Below are 20,675 nucleotides of genomic sequence, written 5' to 3'. Positions count from 1 at the left end.
AAGGGCATCTTCACTGTGTAATGTTATTTACGTAGATTTTGAGAATACGTAATCATATACTTTTACAACCTCTCAGGAGTCACCTTCCTGACAACCATGGATTGGTATGTGACAGCCTTCTTGTCTTTAATGCCAGCGTAACTGAAGTCTGTAGGGAGAACGCCTAGCTCAGAGGATAGATAAGTGATTGCTTCAAGTGTTTCCAGGTTTTCTTTCATAAGGGTGAAAGCTGAAAGAAAAAAATAATTTCTGACACAAAATCTCCCAATAAAAAAAGTTATCACTCTCAGGCATAATGTGCCTTAAACACTCGTTAATAGGGATGGACTAGAAGTATGTACATCAACCACTGAACAAGCATAAACCACTTAATATACTTAGTCACTGAAATCTGCCCCTTTCTGTGTCGACCAGTAGAGTAATAAATATTACTACTAAAGGAATGTGTGTGACATTAAGAGCATCATTGCCATTATGCTATGTTGGTTCCAGCTCAAAACATCTGCTTCCTAAGTCTAATATCGCTTTCACTCACTTAATTTTGTTAAGGGATTTTTTCAGCTTCTAATAAGCATTTACATCACCAAAACGAAAAATGTATGCACTAAGCTTTTTTTAACAAACTTTTCTTGCGAGTAAATATTGCCCAGATTCTGAAAGTATACACGCAGTAATCAGAAGACACGTTATTACTCCTGAACCTAAGCCAGACCTTGCTTAAATTTAGGACGCAGGGCACCACAACAAAAACACAACTTAATGCACAGAAGAAAAGGTTTGTATAACATTTGTCTAGTCTAATATTTTCAATATAATTTCAATATGATGTGAGAGGAAAATAGTAAAGGCTAAATAAAACACTTCAATATTAGCCAATCTGCCACACTCAGTGATGCTTGATTGTGGAGGTGGGGAGAGAGAAATACGACTTCAATCTGCCGTTCATCTGCAATATTTCTGTTAACGCACGCATTGAACCCGGATATATTGTCAGAAGATCAATTTGGGCTATCAAACTGAAAACTCCTAGAATAAGGAGAAGTAGAGTAGTAGTTTATTATTGCTAGGGATACAATTGTGACTAACCTGAAGAAGCACGTGAACACAACTCAAACTATGGTGAAAAACTGTTACCATCAGTAATCTAACAAAGTGGCAAATTCAAAAAGTGTGCCAGAACAATTAAGTTGTCTACACAGCAGTATGGGCTTTTCACAAAATAGCCTCTGGAATAAGTGTTCTTCCGTTCGCAGTGCGTACACCTGCAAAGTAGGGATGAAGGTAAAAGAAAACAGTCAACACAAACATGTACCTGTGTATGTGTCTTGCTTCTCTGGACCATCTGCTGCAGGTCGCTTTCTTGATGACGTCCTTCTGTCCCGAAACCGGACCGCTATTGCTGCATCCTGCTGCCCGATAATATTGGGATTGGAAAAAGACTTGCTTTCTACAAGTTTGCCAAATTTTTTGCTCAGAAAATGATGAACCTCTGTTCGGTGTGGTTTACTACCGTCTGGTTTAAAGACATACTTAGAATTTTCTAGTTTTGCATCTAAAAATCTAAAAAATGAATCTGCTTCTTCTTGAGATACCAAATGGCAGAGTTCTCTATAATCCAGGTTCGGCTTGACAACGACTTCAGCACCTTTTGTTGTAGTCACTAGAAAGGGAAATATCTGACGGATGGCACTGTGAAGGTCAGCTCTATGTTTTTTGTCCAGAAATATACCCAATGAAAGTTCAGTAGGGTGTGGTGGCACGCTGGTTTCTTTCATCCATATTTCTCTTGTGCCATTTGCAAACTCAAGTAGGGATTCTAGCACAGATGTTTCAATGAGCGAGTTCAGCGATTTTGTTTTAGAAGACTGATGTTCCTCCCCATCTGCATCCACACAATCTTTGCTACCTACAATTAGTGGACAACCAGAAAGACTATTTTCATCATCAAATCCACTCAGCCCATGTACATTTCCATCTCCTAAAGTAACTGTTTCAGCCCCCTTCTCTTTGGCATGAAATAAACTACCTTTGTCTTTTATTTCACATGAGCCATGGGAAATGTCATTTGTGAACACTGACACAGGCTGTCCAGACATGTCAATTTCTGTGACAACAAAATCTTGCGGATAATTTTTTATCACACCAGAAAAGCCAACATGATTGCTAATGCAAGCAAGAGACTGGAAAAAAGAAAGGTTGTTCAAATCTTCCATGCTGGAACTTGGGAAGCTGTAACAGAAATGGAAAAGAAGGCTGTGAAAATGTTATAACACTCCTTTCGGTTCTTGAAGCACATTCATTAGAAATGCATGATTTGCATAAATTGCTTTATTTCATAAGAGATATTATCAATATATCCCTATTCCTAAAGCTAGGCTTTAATTCATAAGAATGACATATCGTCTGAGACTGGAACTGCGTTATGCTATTAAGCAAAAATATACATAGGAAAATATTATACAACTCCTTCCCCACTCAGAGAGAAGGTATAAGAGGGGACATCCCACTCTATGGGTTGCGTCCTGCCTCATGAGGCAGGGACTTTATGGTATATGCATCTGCCAAACAGAAATACAGGTACATCAATACTAATTTGTCACCCCCCCCCCACATATATTAGGAGCGTTGAAGCAGGTCTGTTGCCACTTTTGCTGAGATTACATGATGACACACGGAGTAGATACTAGTAGATACTGAAGAGATACTGCGACTGCAGGTGCCCACATTTGCTGCTGTCCTGGATGCAGATGGACATTCAGGCTGAGGGACAAAGCTCTGCCTGTGTATGCTTCCTACTGTTCCACTGAATCCGCCACCATTCTCAATGAGACTGCAACCCCTTGTCCTCAACGACTTTCAAAGTCAGTTCCCTTACGACTGGAGAGGCAAGAAGAGGAGATCACAAAAACAGCATAACATGCTGGGATTAAGACTGGTACAACGGAGGGAAGGAGGTGACGGAAGGTGCAAAGAGAAGGCTATTGCCATTTCCTAAAGTAATGTTCCACATGGGATCATTAGTATAAACCATTCAAAATGTAAGCTGTTTAACAACATTCATTGATTGTACTGTACAGGAATTTCCTGTGCTTCACCAATTCTTCACTTTCAAATCCACTTATTTCATTTGTAACTTTGTGCATATGGTTTTGTGTTTACCGTGTTTGTAGTGTGTGAACTAAAGGTCAGTTTTTTTTTTTTTTTTTTTTTTAATATCAACAGTTATAGCGCCACTCTTTGTGCATAGCAATGTTTGATCCGTATGCTTAGATAAGTGTTTTTCAAATTAAAGAAAAGCTATTACACCGTTCTGTACCTGAGGGACGAGATGTATGCCTAGTACATGTAGAAGGCAAGCAAGATACGTTTATGCACTGCCCATTACATGGACGTGGGCAGTGCAGGGGCCCCCCTGTGGCCCCAGCACTGGCTTCCTGCCAGCCTTTTCATGGCAGGGACCCCGCCAAGAAAAGGCTGGTGGAAAGTGAAGTCGAGATCAGCACATCAATGCTGCTTTAAACACCGCTATGGTTGAGCACAACTTCGACCACGGCCTACCTGTCAGGATCTATGTTCCTGGTGGTGGTGGTGGCAGTCCCCTGGCAGTCGGGCCACCAGGGTCGTAATATGGCGGTAGGGACCGCCTGGTGTGCAGTGATCCCACGCTGTTGGTTTGGCGGGCCTCAGACCACCAAACTCATAATGAGGCCCATAGACTCTGAAATGGAAGTTGAAAACCTCCAGTGGGACGAGGCAGAGAGCTGTAGCCAAAGTCAGTTCTCTGAGGCCCGATACCCCTTGGTGAATGACTGCTGAAAAGAATCTGCTGCTGCAGAGAAAAATGTAGCGGGCGAAGCTGTAAAGTCAATCCGACCGACGATGCACCTCGAGCGGATAGGCGAGCAGTTTCATCCTGGTCTCACTCTGGTTCTCAGAGCACTTTAACCTAAAAACTTTCTACATCCCCTGTTTTGGATATCTGATCACACTAAGCACCACTTCCAAGGGCCAAGGACTGGTGAAGTGCCATTTGGAGAGCCCAGACTGGTTCAGGCTGGGTTCAGGTGTGGGTCCATGGTGAAGGGAGCCTTTTGTGTTCCTGAGGCTCAGACCAGGAGGCCATCAAACTAACCCTTTGGACACACTCTGGTGGTCCTGGGTTCAGGTTGCAGGTCCAGTCCTCCTTCTCCAGGCAAGACAGCATCAGGGCAGAAAGGCAGAAAATCAGCAAGGCAGCAACAAATCAGCAGTCTAGTAGAGTAGAGGGAGTCCTTTCAGAAGCACAGCAGTCCTTCGTCCTGTCAGAGTATCCACAGGTCCACAATTGTATTGCCTGAAGTCCCCTTTTTATTCACTTGTGCCCTCCTTCTGGAAGAAGCTTCTAGAGAGTGGCCTTAAAGTGCATTGGATTTCCTGACTCCCATGTCCTGGCTCGAAGCTGGCTGCAGTGCCACAGGTAGTTGTTAGATCTATTGTGTGAGGGCAAAGCACTTCCTATTCAGTTGCAAGTAGGGCTCTGCTCAGCTCTGCTCCCTCATTCTACCAGCAGATGACCCACCAAGGCAGACCTAATCACTCTATTGTGTGACTGTCTGGGAGAAACTCAAAAAGCCTGTCAGTTATACCCAGTCATGTGACCCAAGGCTGGCTACAGGCATAAACAGGATAAGGGCAGAAAAATGCCAACTTTCAAAAAGTGGCATTTCAAAACTGCAATAGAAAATCCAACTTTACCATTAAATAGGGATTTTTATTACATTTTCAAAGACATTAAACATGAATAAACTCTCTGCGCCCAATTGGAAATTACAGTTTATTAATTATAATAAGAATTCCCCAATGATATCCTATCTGCGAGGTAGGCCCCACAGTAGTAAAACATGAAATGAGGAGCTTTTCACTCCTGGGATATGTAAAACTTAAAAGTACATGTCCTACCTTTTAATTGCACAGCACCCTGCCATATGGGCTAACAAGGGTTTCATTAGCTACGCTTACACATAATAAAAGAGGTGTTTAAAGCTTGGCAAGGGGGTTTTAATGCCAAGTAGCCCTGCCAGTTTAAAACTGCACTCAGGCTGCAGGGGCAGGCCTGGGACATGGTTTATAGTGCTAAGTAAGTGGGTGGCACAATAAATTCTGCAGGTCCACTGGTAGCATTTACTTTACAGGCACTGGTTAGATGGTATACCAATTCACAAGGGAATTATTAGCAAAATAAAGATGCCATTTGGTTATAAACTAATTCTACAATGTTTTAGGAGAGTGAGTACAAGCATTTTAGCACTGGTTAGAAGTGGTTCCCTGGGGCCTAAATGGAGCCTGGTTGACCAGAGTGGGAGAAATGCTTGCAGGGAACAAAGAAAAAGAGAAGCAAGCCAAGCATAGGCACTGGAAGTAGGGTGCTGAGGCACCCCCAGAATAATCATGCAAGAGCTCAGAAGGCGCATGAGCAATAATGTTACATTTGCTGTGATTCAAAGACAGAGGTCGAATGACAGGCTGACCTTTGACAACTTGCTGCTTATACTTTTAACATGGAGAATGGTGCTTATTTTTCTTTCTCTGACTACAAAATGAGAGGATTTTGAAAAGTGACCTATGTAACAATCTTGCCACAGTACAGTGAGTGAGAAAGCAAATGATGTAGGATGTCTATTTTTGTAACACACAGAAACAATTCAATACCAGTAGATTACCTCTACAAATATTTCAGAAGGTATCTACAGTTAGAAAAACACTAATGAAGCATAGTTTTTCAGTAATTCTGATGTGCACTATAAACAAAGGGTTTATTACGATCAAACAAATCAAAACACTTTACTTGGGGATGAGCAAATGAAAATATTCGTTGAAATCCCATACAAAATCTAGTGTGTGTGTCCGCTATACTTTTAGCAGTAAAATTGTATGACTGCAAGTTCAGTAACATTTTAATGGAAGTGTGCTGTCTGTACATGACAGTGCACTGCCACACCATGTGTTAGTAATATATTGCCAACATCGTGTTCTAAAATGCCAAAGACTACATACTGCGCCCTTAACACTCCCCTGCTTAATGGGCGTGACACATTTGCTGCCCCTGTTCTTTGCGTGATTCCTGGATTTTTCACAATCCCTAGGTCTGGTAATGTAAAATCTATGGCAGCACCCCCACTCTGAAAACTGTTCCAGCTCCACTAGAGTCAAGTGGTTGCTTACACAGGCCAAGAGATGCTCCACATTTTCCTAAGCATGTTATTAATGGGTGTGGATAACAACTGCCAATCCATAGTATTTGTCCAGAATGCACACTTCATGCAGCAAGTGATCACTGCACATGAACTGTATGTACAACACACTGTACACTAGACAACCACACTGTTGGAAAAAGTACATTTACACTTTCAAGAACCACCATGTCCGACTTGGAAATGGAAGGGAGAATGTACATGCTTTTTTGGACGCAAGTCATCAAAGGTGAAAACACAGTTTTTGAGGGAGGCAAGGATAATGCTTCCAGTGATCGTAAGCCTACAGTAAAAGGACCAGGCGTTCCGAGGCCCAGTTGCCAATACACTGACAATGGTCACATACATGGCAGTCAGACTGTGGGGAAAGAAGCTTGTGGCGGGAAGGAGCCCGTGGCACATGTGGATACTGCACAAGATCACTTTACCACAGCAACAAGTATTCTGCAAAAACAGGTGACTTCCAAAATTTAAGTCACTGACGGGCCAGAACGATGCCAACTCGTGGCAAGGCAGAGGATTTGCACTCATGCTGTTTGTCAGAAACAAGAGACAGTGCAAAGTAGCTAACACTGAGGAATGAATTCAAGGGCTTGTTTCAAGGGCAAGGCGAGCTCAAATGCAAACACCTCAACCCCTGGTTCCTAGATATTGCCAAAGGTAATTAGACATTAAGTAGAGGAAGAACAGGACCTTTACATCAAATTGTCACCTTGCTATTTGTGACATCTCCACCAACATTCTTAGAGAGCCCAAGAATGGAATGGAAGGACTGAAGGCACTCCGGGGCATTTAGTACCTAATTAGGAGCAATGCTCGGAGAGGTGTATGTACTGCAAAACATACATTGGTAACTTGAATGTGCAATTTTGGTTTAGAAAGGAGTAGAATATTAAAAAAAATCTTCCTGCAGTGCTCACATGAATGCACTACAGTTAAAAGGTTGCTTTATCTTTGACATCTCTCCAGTGATCAGCACCACAAAGAAGGCCGGCAGCTGCTGCATAGTCTGATCAAAGGATTTAATGAGGCCACTTTATATCATGGTCGGCACCAGGTTCCCTGTCTTGGGATATAAGTGTTTGCTAACAGGTCTGTCAGACTAATTAGTTCAATAAAGGCAAAACAGACTGACATGGTGAAGCGGTTTAATGGAAGAAACCCCAAGAAACACAAAGATATCAAGTATGAAACTTCTTAAGAGTGGAAACTAATACCCATATTTGATCACATCATAGAGCGGGACATAGTAAAAATCAATTACCACACAGGAAGCGACATGGGGGAATGATAAAACAATCAAAATAAATGTAAAATTAAAAGAACACCTCCAAAATTTTACTAAGGAAGTGGAACTGCCTACGGATGTGTCCAAAACGCTTCCTCCAATCAAATAAAGTGTCTGTAGGTTTGCTCTGATTTAGTTGGTGTTGCTTTCCAAGCTGCTACAGTTCAAAGGAGCTGATCGGTACACAGCAGCCTGTGAACTGCACACTAAAGCGTGGGTTCTAATCCTTCCCACCGGGAGTGACAGCTCAACCTCCGTATGTGTCTCTCACTCGAAATGAGAGACTTGAGGTCGTAAGCGTGTTAAGGCATAGATAAAGTAGGCACTGACCCAGGGCCCCAGCCTTTCAGGAAGCCACCTGATAGAGGTGGCTCTGATCTCCACAATCCTACCCTAATGACCTTGAATGATTCTTAAACATAAATTGTTTTGTTTTTAATACCATTTTCCTTTAATTTATTTTTAATATGAGTGATGTTTGGGATTCGATTACGGACATTTTGCAGAGAAATGTTACAACATGCAACACAAAGTTCATTTTAAATCAAAAGAGGACCTCACTCATTAGAAATGGCAGTCGGTTGCAGAGATTATTTGCAATAATATTAGTGAGCTGCTGCTGTATTACAATAATGAAAACACACATCACTATCCCTGAACACTAGGCAGAATTTGGACCACTGTGCATGTCAGTGCGTCAGGGACCTGGTGAAACAGGGAATGAAAAAGCTGAAACTGGATCATATATTTAAAGCTGTTCCAAACAGAAGCCCCCATAATATGTTTGGCCCAGTGTCCCCAAAATCCTTATGATGTCCCTGCTTGAGGTCTTTAAAGACCTGGTGTTTGAGATTACATTAACTGCAAAGGCCTCCTATTCTGGTGTGCCTTGTAGCATGTTCTTTGGATGTCCCTTCTGTTATAGGACTCGCATTCCCCCTTTTCATTCATTCCTCACCCGTCACCAGAGCAGGTGACGGTGTCACAGAAAGGGAATTAGACGCATGTCCCTCGTTCTGGTTATTCTGTAACTTACATGTCTGTGTCATTCTTCTGCAAGGCAGGGCCGGAGTAAGACAGGTTATACCATTGATATGTGACATCACAACTCCAGCCAGATGAAGTTTCCTTGGTTGGTGTGCTTATTTGCCTAGTGACGGCACAGCAGACACTGTACCCTGTTTTGATGGGGGAAGAGGCAAGCGAAGGTACACAGGACTCCTCCAAAGAGAACTAACACAGTGCAGTCCACTGAAGACTTCAATTGTGAAGCCTGTTATGAGCACTTTGCAACTTTTTTGATGCCTACTGCTGCTCCGACTTTAACGAAAAGTAACACTGCTTTTTACCCTTCAGGACACAGTGGAAAATGGTGTCCCACTACCAGGTATTCAGCTAACGAATGGAACTACATAGTCAGAATTGCCAAGTATAATGTCATGTCCAAGAGCTGTGCACTAGTAATCTGACCGATCTGTGGCATCCTGTTGTGGATACAATGCAGTTACAATAATAAAAGCACCTGTGCTCTAATCAAGCTTTAGTGCAGCCACCTAACAAAAGAATACCCACTGTACTACTACCCCTGTCCCACACCGGCCAGACAATGGAGATGTGCAGTGAGGCTCCATGACAAGGACCATACATACAGAGTTAGTGACTGTCGCAGCATTCCAAAGAGAAAACTCACCTGCCTCCATCACTGCAGGTGAAGGAAGCCTCCAATGTGTCTCTGCACTTATACAGTGCTTCCTGCATTTATGTTAAGAGGCTCCCTGCACCCAAAACTGCCCTGTTTAGGCACTCCTTACACAGTCTCAAAGCCTCAATACTGTGCTTCTAACTGATGTTGATGAAGGGCCTGTACGTCTGACTTCACTAGTACCCCCAAGCAAACAGGATAACCCACAACACAAGCATGTCCCAGGCAAGGGCTGTTGCTAGATGCCAATGGCGTAGGAGGCACAGATCGGTACTCCTGCCAAGGACTCTCCATCGAGCGCCATCCTGCAAACACATGACCAGTCTGGGTGCCACTGAGATGAAGCCATAAGGCCCATCCCCCTACAGCTCCCTAAGAAGATCATCTGCAGAGTCCCAGAAGGATTGTCCCTCAGCCCCACCCTCTTCAATACGTGCATGACCCCCCGGCCAACATTGTCAGGTCGCACGGACTCAACATCATCTCTTATCTTGACAACACCCAGCTCACCATCTCTCTGTCAGAAGACCCCTCCACCACCAGAACCAACTTCCAAAGATGTATGATGAATGTCACCGGCTGGATAAAGGACATCTGTCTCAAGCTCAGCATGGGCAAGACAGAAGTCCTCCTCTTTGGGAACAACACCTTGGCATGAAACGGCACTTGGTGGCCTGCTTAACTTAGCTCTTCCCCCACTCCGACAGACCATGCCTGCAACTTCGGATTCTTCTTGGACAGCAATTTATCTATGCAGAAACAGGTAAATGCAGTTTAGTCTGCCTGCTTCCACACCCTACACATGCCCTGTGAGATCTTCAGGTGGCTAACAATCAACACCAGAAGGACAGTCGCTCAAGCCCTTGTCAACAGCAGGCTAGATTATGATAACACTCTTCAAGAAGGAATCACTGCACATCTCCTGAAGAGACTACAGACAATACAAGAATCAGCTGCAAGACTCATCCCGACCTCCCCAGACGGACTCACATCACCCCGCACCTCAAGAAGCTACACTGGCTCCCAATCCAGAAGAGATGGCAGTTAAAGATGCTGACCTACACATACAAAGCCCTGCACACTGAAGGGCCAGCATACATCAACAAATGATTGGCCTTTCACCAACCGATCAGACACCTGCGATCCGTCTCCTTTTTCCTTACAGACACACCACGGATCTGCCGATCAAACAGCTTAGGATGCTTTTTCTGTCACCTGGCGGCCAAAGCCTGGTATGACCCTTTTCTGCACCTCCAGAATGCTGCATTGCTTTGGGAATTCATAAAAGGACTCAAGACATGGCTGTTCAATGAACAGAGCACCACGAAGCAGCTAACAACATCAGAGCCTTGAGACCCTCACCAATGAATTGCTGCGCTTTATAAATCATGATTGACTGACCGATAAGGCCCCTACCCCCATAGCTGCAGAAAAAGAAACAGACAGCTGGCATACTGAACAGAGCCAAGGCCCGAGTGAAAAGAAAATGCTCTACAAGGTTGTGGCCCTAAAATGGCAGCCACAAGCTGAAGGGAGAATTGCATGAAGCACCAATTGGTGCACAACCCACCTCCAGCACTGAGACTGTGCTGAGCAGAGGGACTTGCCTTGGTCCCCTGCTGATGAGCCACGAGCCGCAGTCGGCCGCAGGGCACTCAACACAATACCAGCCTAGTCCCAAGTGGCCTGCACCGCGCTGCCCTGGCCGCGAGATTGCATCAGCTGGGCGACAGTCGGGAGCTGCGTGAACAGCCAACGGTGGGGGAATGCAGAGGAGTATGCAGTGCTGACACTCATTGCGGGCAAGGACAGGCACTGGCCCCCTGACATGGCAAAACAAGCAGCAGACAGGAGCCGTGACCAGTGAGTGTCCTGCCAAGACGCTCAACTCGGGAGCAGCATCTGCACAGGACTGTTGGCGCACAGGACCCTGACCCCCATAGCAAGTGAGAACTATGCAGGGAAACAGAGCAGGGGAGGAGCGAGGACCTGCACAGTATAAGAACCATATCGGAGGGCACAATATCAGCAGGAAACACACTGGCATGGCCTGGAAATATGGGGCCCTGGCATTTGTATCCTGAACTGGTGAACGGGCAGAGGGCAGGGAAAACAGGATGAAGACGCATACGATCTCCCCATTACCTGAGATGACACGCTGAAGACATTGCACCCTCTCCACCCCTTTTTGATGTCCTGGAGTGGACTATTTAGAAGGGCCCAAGCACAAGCAGCGTTCTAGTGCTCCCTGGAGACTGTAGCAGCTGTTGCCTGGAACTTACAGCCTTCATTGACTTCTGGCGCTCTTCGGTGACACTTGGGTGCTGCAACATGCGAGAAGGCAGAGGTCAGCACTCCCCCTCACAGCGGGGCCCACTTGGACCCAGGAGGGAGTGGAAATTCTGGTGAGCTGTGGTGTGATCAGAGGTACAGGAATTGGACTGCACTTTGAGTCTATTTCCCTTCCGTTCGCTACCATCTGGACTCAGGACTCCACTCCACCACCATGGGAAAGAGCCCTCACAAGAATGACCAAGACATGGGGGGACCACTACTTGAGAATGTAAAGGACATCATGCAAGAAAGGGGAAAACCAGCCACGGACTTGGCTAATTGGAGGCCCTACCCTCCAGGACATTTTACAGGCAATAACAATCTCTCAAAAAATATTAGAGGCACAAATAAATACCCTCGGCGTGCATCTGGGACTCTTCAGAGGAGCTAAAATGACAGGAAGAAAGATAAGTATATGTTCCCCCAAAGCCAAAAGTTAATCTTTTATCAACATGTGAAACAACTGACCTTCAAATTATGGAGCTTTACATCAAAAATCGCCATACTGGTAACAGGCAGTTATTTAGGTTCCGAGGAACAGAACAAAACTTGTATCACAACTCACTAATCGGCAATTTTATGAAATGTCCAAAATTCTGGCTGGAAAAATGGTCTATATATGGTAAGATGAAATGTAGTTGAGTATTTGCTGAGGAAAGGACTTTGATAAGTCTTTTGACGAAACAATCTATGAAAAAAGAATGCTTGTGTCACCCAAAGTTCATGAACTGGTAAAGCAAAAACTAAATAAGAACTAATTTAAAGAAGAAGGAGTTTGCATGGGTTCTTGCCCGTTACTGGACAGTTCTCGACATAGTTTCTACCAAACCTCAATATTTTATATACTGTTCAAAGAATCCCTATTAAATTATTCACATGGTACCCCACCTCACTGGAATTGAAGACAACAATAGATTAATAGGCGCAGTATTTTCCTCATTAAACTTGAAGCTGGTCACCAAAAGAGACTCATAAAACTATAAGTTTAGAGAAATATATTAATTCTTCTATATCAACGGTAACATGATTAGGTCAGAAGTTGGGTATCGATCCTGGCCATAAACACAGCATAAACGTCAAGGTCTTCTATGATTCTAACTAACTATAATAATGTTCACGTAAAGACTAAAAACTTTTAGGTTGACTTATGTAAGTCCCAAATATTAATCTGCACCTTACTTGAAAATCTGGCAAGTCCGTAAGACGGCATCTTGTGAAAATCCAGTCGATGATCGTAAGTCGTTCGTACTTTAATGAAGCCTAAACGTGCGTGCATTACATAAACAACGGCATCGCCGGGCCAAAGAAATAGAAGAAATATTATACCCAAAGTTTTCCATATTTTAAAGGAAAAACAAAACAATCTCACTATTCCCATCACGTCCAAGAGCTATTAATTTGCCCTCTACGTGCTGCAAACTCACACGCATCTTAATTATAAGCTTGCCAGGTCTGTCACCCTAGGACCGCTACTTACAGAAATCATGCCCATGAGCTTCCGTTCTTCAATAAAGCCATAAGTGCATGCGTCACGTTGAAAGCCGCAGTGTCGAACCAATCAAAATAAAAGACACATTCAAAACTTTGGTTCCTCGTATTTAAATGAATGAAACCCAAACTGATTCAGTGAATACAATGTTTATCCCTATGGGCCATAAGATGGTCTAATACAATGTAAGGTATTTCTTTTCAACCACTAAAAGTTTGGATGTGACCATATTCAAGTATGCAACATCCATTGTCAATTGCATTAAACCAGGGTCGGACAAGGACGCAAATCCTAATAACTCATTAATGATATACCAACATAAATAGAAGGTCAGGCTTAGGATATTGGGCCAAAGTTAAGAAACAAGAGAAACAATTACAATATGCGATAAAATGCGATCCATAGTAATCAACATTTATGAAATGCCACACCAAAGAAGTGGAGATACTATTCAAAGAGATAATATTGATAGTAGAGGTTCCATATAATCCAAAAAGAGGAAACAAAGTGATAAGATAGATATAATGTTTGATTTTATGGGTCATTAGATTACTAAATGGAGACACAATATTCTTGACCTTCAGATGTACATAAAAAATAAAGAAATACAATATGGGATGCCAATGGAACGGATTAGATAAAAAAGCAACATTTTAAAAATTACTTGCGGCAAACCAATGTAGAAATAGATCCAACTGAGTAAACAGACCAGCAATGGGACCATAAGGAAAGAACATGCAAACTGACCAACATACGTAATTATGTGATACTAGCCTTTTATATAGAGTAATCGATTCAAGGATAATCTGTATCCATCAAGATTATATATTGATTTATACTCATGGTAACCAAAAAAAGGGCTATGATAGCCCCATGTTCCACATATGAAAAAAAAATACACATCTAAAAGCATGCAGTGACAACTTCTTCATACATTATGCCCACACATAAATATTAATTTGGTTATTCAAGATACACAGAGCTAAAACTTTACTAAAGATTCACTTAGATATAGTAGGTGCACCATGTTGTTATTAAGTTATTAGTCCAAATATATCTGGCCATAAGGATTCAATACTGGATATGTATGTGGTAAGGATATTTGTTGAGGTAATGATCAGTTCTCATGAAAAGTGATATAACTCACTATCCTGATTCATAGATTTATCTGTGGCTCATAACTTAAAAATCCATCAAGCTTAATTTTGTCTTAAATCTGCCATGCATTACCCTCCTCTAAGGCTGGCTTTTATGTGATTGATTCCCAAAACTTTGACAGAAGGAAATTCAGTTGAAGAATGCACCTCATTCATTCATCGGACCAATGGAGAGGTTTGGTCATTGTTGCGCATTGCTCTCATGTGCACTTGTATCCGTTCCTTCGGGGCTTGAATTGTGCTCCCTACATCGACAGCCCCACAGGCACATACAAATATATATACTACATATTTTGTGTTGCAATTTCATAAAGGAATCAATCGAATTGGATTCACTCGGATTCAAACCAAAGTGGTATGTCTTATGCATTACTAAGCTGCACATATTACACTTGTCACACTTGTGAAATCCCTTAGGGGCATCTGATAACCATGTTTTCACGGTGTCATCAAGAGGTGGCAAAAAACTATTACATATGTGGTCCCTAATAGTTTTACCCCTCTTATGTATCATTTTTGGCTTGGTTGGAACAATCCGTGAGAGGATGGCATCTGCACTCAGTATGTGCCTAAGTTTGCATAATATTTTATAAATGGCATTGTTGTCCCTGCTGTATGGTGTACAGAAGAAAATGTTAGTTAGACCTGCTTGCTTACGTTTTTATAGGAGAGAAGATCAGGACACCCTAGCAATCCTAGTTCTAGTTTCCTTAGCAATTTCCCTCAAATAACGTCTTGTCAAAATCTCTCAGGAAGGCAATCCAATTCCATCTTACACACTTCAGGATTGCTACAGCTTCTCTTGATCCTACACATTGCACCATAAGGTACTGATGAAATCTTGCAAGCTGGATGGGCACTGGTAGCTTGTAACAGAGTTACACGCAGCAGGCTTACAATTTAGTCTAGTTTGCATGTTGTTACCATGACTCGAACTTCAATATCTAAAAAAAATGGTAGACATCTATATATTGAAATCATTTACATTAAGATAGCTTCAGAACTCTAACAGTGATGTTTCTGACCCTGTCCAAATAAGTAGCACGTCATGAATATATCTACCCAAACAAAACTCATGCTCTGTCAAATGAGGGGGACCTTTGTTCCATAGGTGCCAAAACTCAAAATAACCCATGTAGAGGTTAGCATATGAGGGAGAAAAGAGCAAGCCCATAGCTACTCCCTGGGCTTGTTTATACCACTTTCCCTCATGGATGAATACATTGTTATCTAAGATAAAGTCAATCATGTCAATAAGCATGTCAGTATGTTCCATATAGGATTTCGACCTTTTGGATAGAAAGTATCTGACTGCTTCTAAGCCCTGTTTTTTTGGAATAGAAGTTTAGAGAGACGTGAGATCCCAGCCCATGTCATATCTGCTGACCACTGTAAATCTTCCAGTTCATTTAACAAGTCTTTAGTATTTTCTAGGAAGGAGGGCAGATTTCTGATTTAAGAATATATATGTCTACATATTCTGACAACCTTTCAGTTGGTGATCCAATGCCCAGTATAATCGGGCGGCCCAGTGATTTGGATTTATCTTTATGCATCTTTGGCAATACATATATACATGGAATTCTCGGATGAGGATTCCAGGTGTATTTATGTTCTAAATCAGTAATCAGGGAAACTCTTGCCACCTATTTAGATGTTTATTTAGCTGTGTGGTGACAAAAGTCATGTGGTTCCCCTTCAGGTTCACGTAAGCTATTCTATCAGCTAATTGTTGATCAATTTCATCCACATAGTCTGTCCAGCAGAACTATGTTGTCCCCCTTGTCAGCTTCTTTAATGACAAGAGATTTGTTGTTACTGAGTTGTTTAATTGCTAGCCATTCTTGCAGAGCCAAACTGTGAATGTGTTGTATCTTTCCTGGGCAGAGCTTACCTTCAAGTTCATAAAAGTCTCTTGTTACTAATTTACTGAATACTTCAATTACATTATCCGATGTCAGGCAAGGTGTAAATGTAGATTTGGGTTTTAGTCTGCTTTCCAAAGTTACATCCTGGCAAATACTTACATCATTTAGTATCTGTGTGTTGTCAATTTGTACAATATTATTGTCTTCTAAGGATAACAATGTTTGAATATTTTGTACATCCTCAATCGTATGTTCACTGACTGGTATGTTAATATCTTTTGGGCAATGTGGTTTGTCTTTAACAGAGAAACATTTTCTGAGTTTTGATTGTCTTAGAAACCTCAACAGGTCAATGTGTATTTGTGTTGTATCACAATGAATAGATGGACAGAAACCCAAACCTTTGCTAAAAACATTTATTTGATCTTGTGTCAAAATATGATTAGCTAGATTGACAATGGAAATATTGCCACCCGATAAGATATCACTATTTTCACTTCCTTCCTGAGAGGACAATACTTTTAGTTGTTCTGGTTCTTGGATCTGGTTCGCAATCCCATGGTTTCTCTTGAACCTATTCCTCCTTTTACCCCTGCATGTTATCTTTGGGGTTTTAGAGTGGGGTGTTGAACCTAAGTCCTTTTGTTTCCCAGTCTGAACCTTTTTGACTCACGTAAAAAATGGGAGGAGCTGTTATCATCCGTTCTAGAACTAGTACTCACACATGCGCTTCCTTCATTGTCTGGTCCCCTTCATGCATCAGAGAGTTCGGATTCAGTTTCGGATGGACATTCATTACCAATCAAATTGCTACTGAGAACATTAGTGGAAATACCATCAAATTTCTTAGCAAAAGTATAAATCCTACCATTTTTAGAATCATTGTCATCTCTACGAATCTTGGTCAATTTTTTGTTTTTGATGTAGGCCTGATGTTTATCTAGGGCCTCTTTAAGTATTTTGGCATTCTTAACCCTCACCTCATGTAAAGGCAATGCTAGAATTTTCATGCCTAGGTCCTTAGTCCCCTTTAATAATCCTTCACTTTTTTCTTCGGCATCTTCAATCAAGATTCACATCATGCCTCTTGAGACTTCAAAAAGAAGTTGTTCCCACTTAGTCTTATGTTAAGGAGATAAATCATCAAATGAAGGAAAGATATTTAGTCTAAATACCCAGTGAACCTTTTATTTCTTCCATATTTTCGCATCCCACCATAGTGAAAGTTCTTGTTTTCTAAGCTTTTCTTAATGCATATATTTTCTACTCATACCTTCTGGTTGCTTAAGACCATGTCCATCTGAGAGGCTCTGATCCGTATTGCTGTCTTTTTAGCTGATCTGACTATATAATTTAGAATAGGATGTTATAAGGATCCACTATCCGCTGTCAGTTTCATTGAAGAAATTACGTTTGTTATTTTTGTGTAGGTCGTTCGCGATATCTACTTAATCTATGTTTTGCTTGCGCACATCTTTATGATTTCTATTCTTTTTTCCTATGGTTTTGACTCCAATATTTGCACCGGAGTGGTTTTATTATGTTTTCTCTTTCCAGGGGCATGCAGCATGATAAAGGGAATGCATCTTTTTACAGGTTGGAATAGGCCTATCTGGCACCTTGAATAGGCTCCCTTTCCTTTCACATCCTCTTTGCATTGGCAACTTTTTCTGGTGAATGGATCTTTGTGTTGTTATTCCTAGTGCTCTATCACAATGTGGATCGTCACAATGGATATTTGTTTGCTTTTGATCATAAAGTACCCAAATATATGGCACTTACTAATTAACATTTTTTTTTTTTTTTCTGATGGGTATTTATTGGTTTTGGCACAATTTGAAGATTTTATTCTGTGGAGTCTAGCTATATAATGAACAAATGTTTCTGTTATCAGCCTTGAAGAAGTCTCTAAGAAGGAACGAAACACATGTCAGCTGAACTCGTGACTTGATCAAGATCACTGATACAGACTAGAGCATCCACATTATACTAACATTAATTACTACCTATTTTAAGGACTATGTATTGAATCGATAATTATGATGTCAATTTGATTTCTTGTTGATTGATACTTTCCATTTGTTAAATTAACTTAAAGCTTGTGTCTTTCGACTTAATTTGTATGTATATTTAATTGGTAGTAAAGTGATTACATTTCATATGCTCCTGGCCCTTGCTCACAACATATGTCCAAGTAGAATGCTCTGCTACTTTGTCTCAAATTCACCTGCCCTGCCTATAACCATATTGGCGACCCTGCCCTATTGCAGACACTGGGGAGGACTGGAAGACCGGGCTGATGCAGGAGCAACAAGGATAGGGGACGTATTCCGAATGGCTGAGCTTCTCCCATTTGAGGAATTCTCCTCTGAGTTTGACCTCACCCAGGGCCACTTTTTTGCTCCACAGAGCAGTGACACCGGCTTTTTGCAAGCACTAGAAGACAGGTACATCACAAATAAGGCCACATAGAGACTGCAATATATTATTCTTTCTTCAGGAACTTTCAAAGTGGTCCCATTTCTGTTCAGGACACTGCAGAAGGATACACTGCGCCCCTGGAGACTCTGCAAGTGCGGTGGAAGGAAGATCTGGGTGTCCCTTTAATGGAAAGAGACTGGGAGGCCATCCTTGAAAGAGTTCCCAAGGTACCCAGAATACTTGATTTAAACGGAATAATTATTACATGCTTTACAAAGCATACCTCACTGTGGGGCGCATTAATAAATGCTTCCACACGACTGATGCAGCTTGCCCACGAAGCGGAGAAGTAGGGGCTGAGTTTCTACATATCCTATGGACTTGCTCCTCATTAACTGATTACTGGGAGGAAATTATGAGGGCCATTGCTGTAGTTATGGAAAAGGATGTCCCCTGTTCCCCTGGACCCTTGCCTCTTAAGCTGGCTCCCACACACTTCCAAAACCAAAGTCACTAGCAAATTTCAAGACCTGGTCTTCATGTTGGCTAAAAACAGAAATCACCAGACACTGCAAGGCCCCAGGTGGACCCTGGGTAACCATGTCGAGACGAAAGCTTGAGCAATGGGCAGGGTATGAAGGAAGTATGTTGATAAGAGAGGCAAGAAGGTGAACAGGATTCTTAGAAGTGGCCCGGGCCTAGGAGACATTGGTGGATAGCCTAAAAGACCCAGAGCCCACCACCCCTGAGTCTTTGCCCAGGGGGATCACCTGTGCCTGCCATTCCATAATGTTTGAGACATCTTCAGAAAGGGGCCCAATAAACTTCACCTTATCACATATTTTTTTTGCAGGAGAGGAACAATAGGTGCGTTAAAGATTGACACCCCCTAATAAAATTAACACAGGCGCGGCATAACGACACTACAACAGATCAAAATGGTTGCGACACATACGGGGGACTAGGAAGAGGGGAGAAGTTAAAGAAGTTGGGGAGGGTGGTCAACTGTTCCTAGGAAGAATAACTTGGTAATGTCTCGCCACTGCATGATAAAAGAAAAGCTACCTATATTTGTTTTATGATATGTTGAAGCCCCAATAAAATGTGTTTACAAACAAAAATGCATGGTCCTGGTGACCACTGGAGCTAAGGTGCATGGCTGCTGACAGGCCTCAAGTGGCAACTCCGCACATTTAGCAGAGCCTGCCTGTCAGGAACACCACATTGGAGGCCCCAGTGTCACAAATGACTCCGACTCACCATTCCACAAAGCAGCCCAACCTTTCATGCCTGAAGCTCACAGGCAGGCTGCAGAGGAATAAACTAGAAACAAAACTGCTTGTTCTAAGCTTTCCAGTCTTAGGACATATAGGGGGTCATTACAACATTGGCGGTAAAAGCCGCTTACCGCTGTGCAGAAGACCGCCAATACACCGCGGCGGTGGCGGGAGACCGCTACAGCTATTATGATACACATCACGGATTCCGCCAAAATTCAGACACCCACACAAGTCCGCCACACCAAAGGTCAACGATAAATATGCGGAAACAAATCCTCCACCTCCACGCCAACAGAAACAATCCCATGCTATTACGACCCACGAATCCACGCGGCGGTCTTTCAACCGCGGGATTCCATTGGCGGTACACACCGCCGCGCTCAAAATACACACACACCTCCAAAACACCGCCACATTGGACAATTACAAATACACACACCTGATACACATACACACACCACTCCCACACACCCAACACAATATAAAACACACACCCACAAACCCCTATGACCACAAATTAGAGACGAAGGCCAGAGAGAGACAGCACAGAATAGATAACACCATCACACAGAGGCACACTACACCATCACCCATACAACATCCATGCACAAAACACCACATACCACTACACTCACCACACTCATCAACACATACACCACCCCACACATCACACACACCACCCCATGGCACGCCAAAGACACCCCCGCTTCTCAGAGGAGGAGCTCAGGGTCATGGTCGAGGAAATCATCAGGGTAGAGCCACAGCTATTTGGCTTACAGGTACAGTACACATCCATAGCCAGGAAGATGGAGCTATGGCAAAGAATAGTCGACAGGGTCAACGCTGTGGGACAGCACCCAAGAAATAGGGAGGACATCAGGAAGAGGTGGAACGACCTACGGGGGA

The 20,675-nt window shown here is 42.6% G+C and overlaps 1 protein-coding gene across 4 annotated transcripts in view; it reads right to left on the bottom strand.

The window, feature by feature from the left end:
* The window catches only part of PUS7L (pseudouridine synthase 7 like), a 110,407-nt gene that overhangs the window by 69,261 nt on the left and 20,471 nt on the right, over window positions 1–20,675 (bottom strand). For all 4 annotated transcript variants that reach the window (XR_011202295.1, XM_069228829.1, XM_069228827.1 and 1 more), the window contains exons 2-3: window positions 1,313–2,229; window positions 70–229 (exon numbers count right to left, since the gene is read on the bottom strand). Coding sequence is in view for 3 of the 4 variants with exons in the window: in XM_069228829.1 (XP_069084930.1) it covers window positions 70–229; window positions 1,313–2,213 (1,061 nt within the window). In the remaining variant the exon portion in view is untranslated. The remainder of the gene's footprint in view (window positions 1–69; window positions 230–1,312; window positions 2,230–20,675) is intronic.

This window comes from Pleurodeles waltl, chromosome 4_1, assembly GCF_031143425.1.
Source record: "Pleurodeles waltl isolate 20211129_DDA chromosome 4_1, aPleWal1.hap1.20221129, whole genome shotgun sequence".
Lineage (NCBI taxonomy): Eukaryota > Metazoa > Chordata > Amphibia > Caudata > Salamandridae > Pleurodeles > Pleurodeles waltl.
The sequence above is the reverse complement of the archived record's forward strand: the minus strand, read 5'-3'. Positions and strand labels throughout refer to the sequence as shown.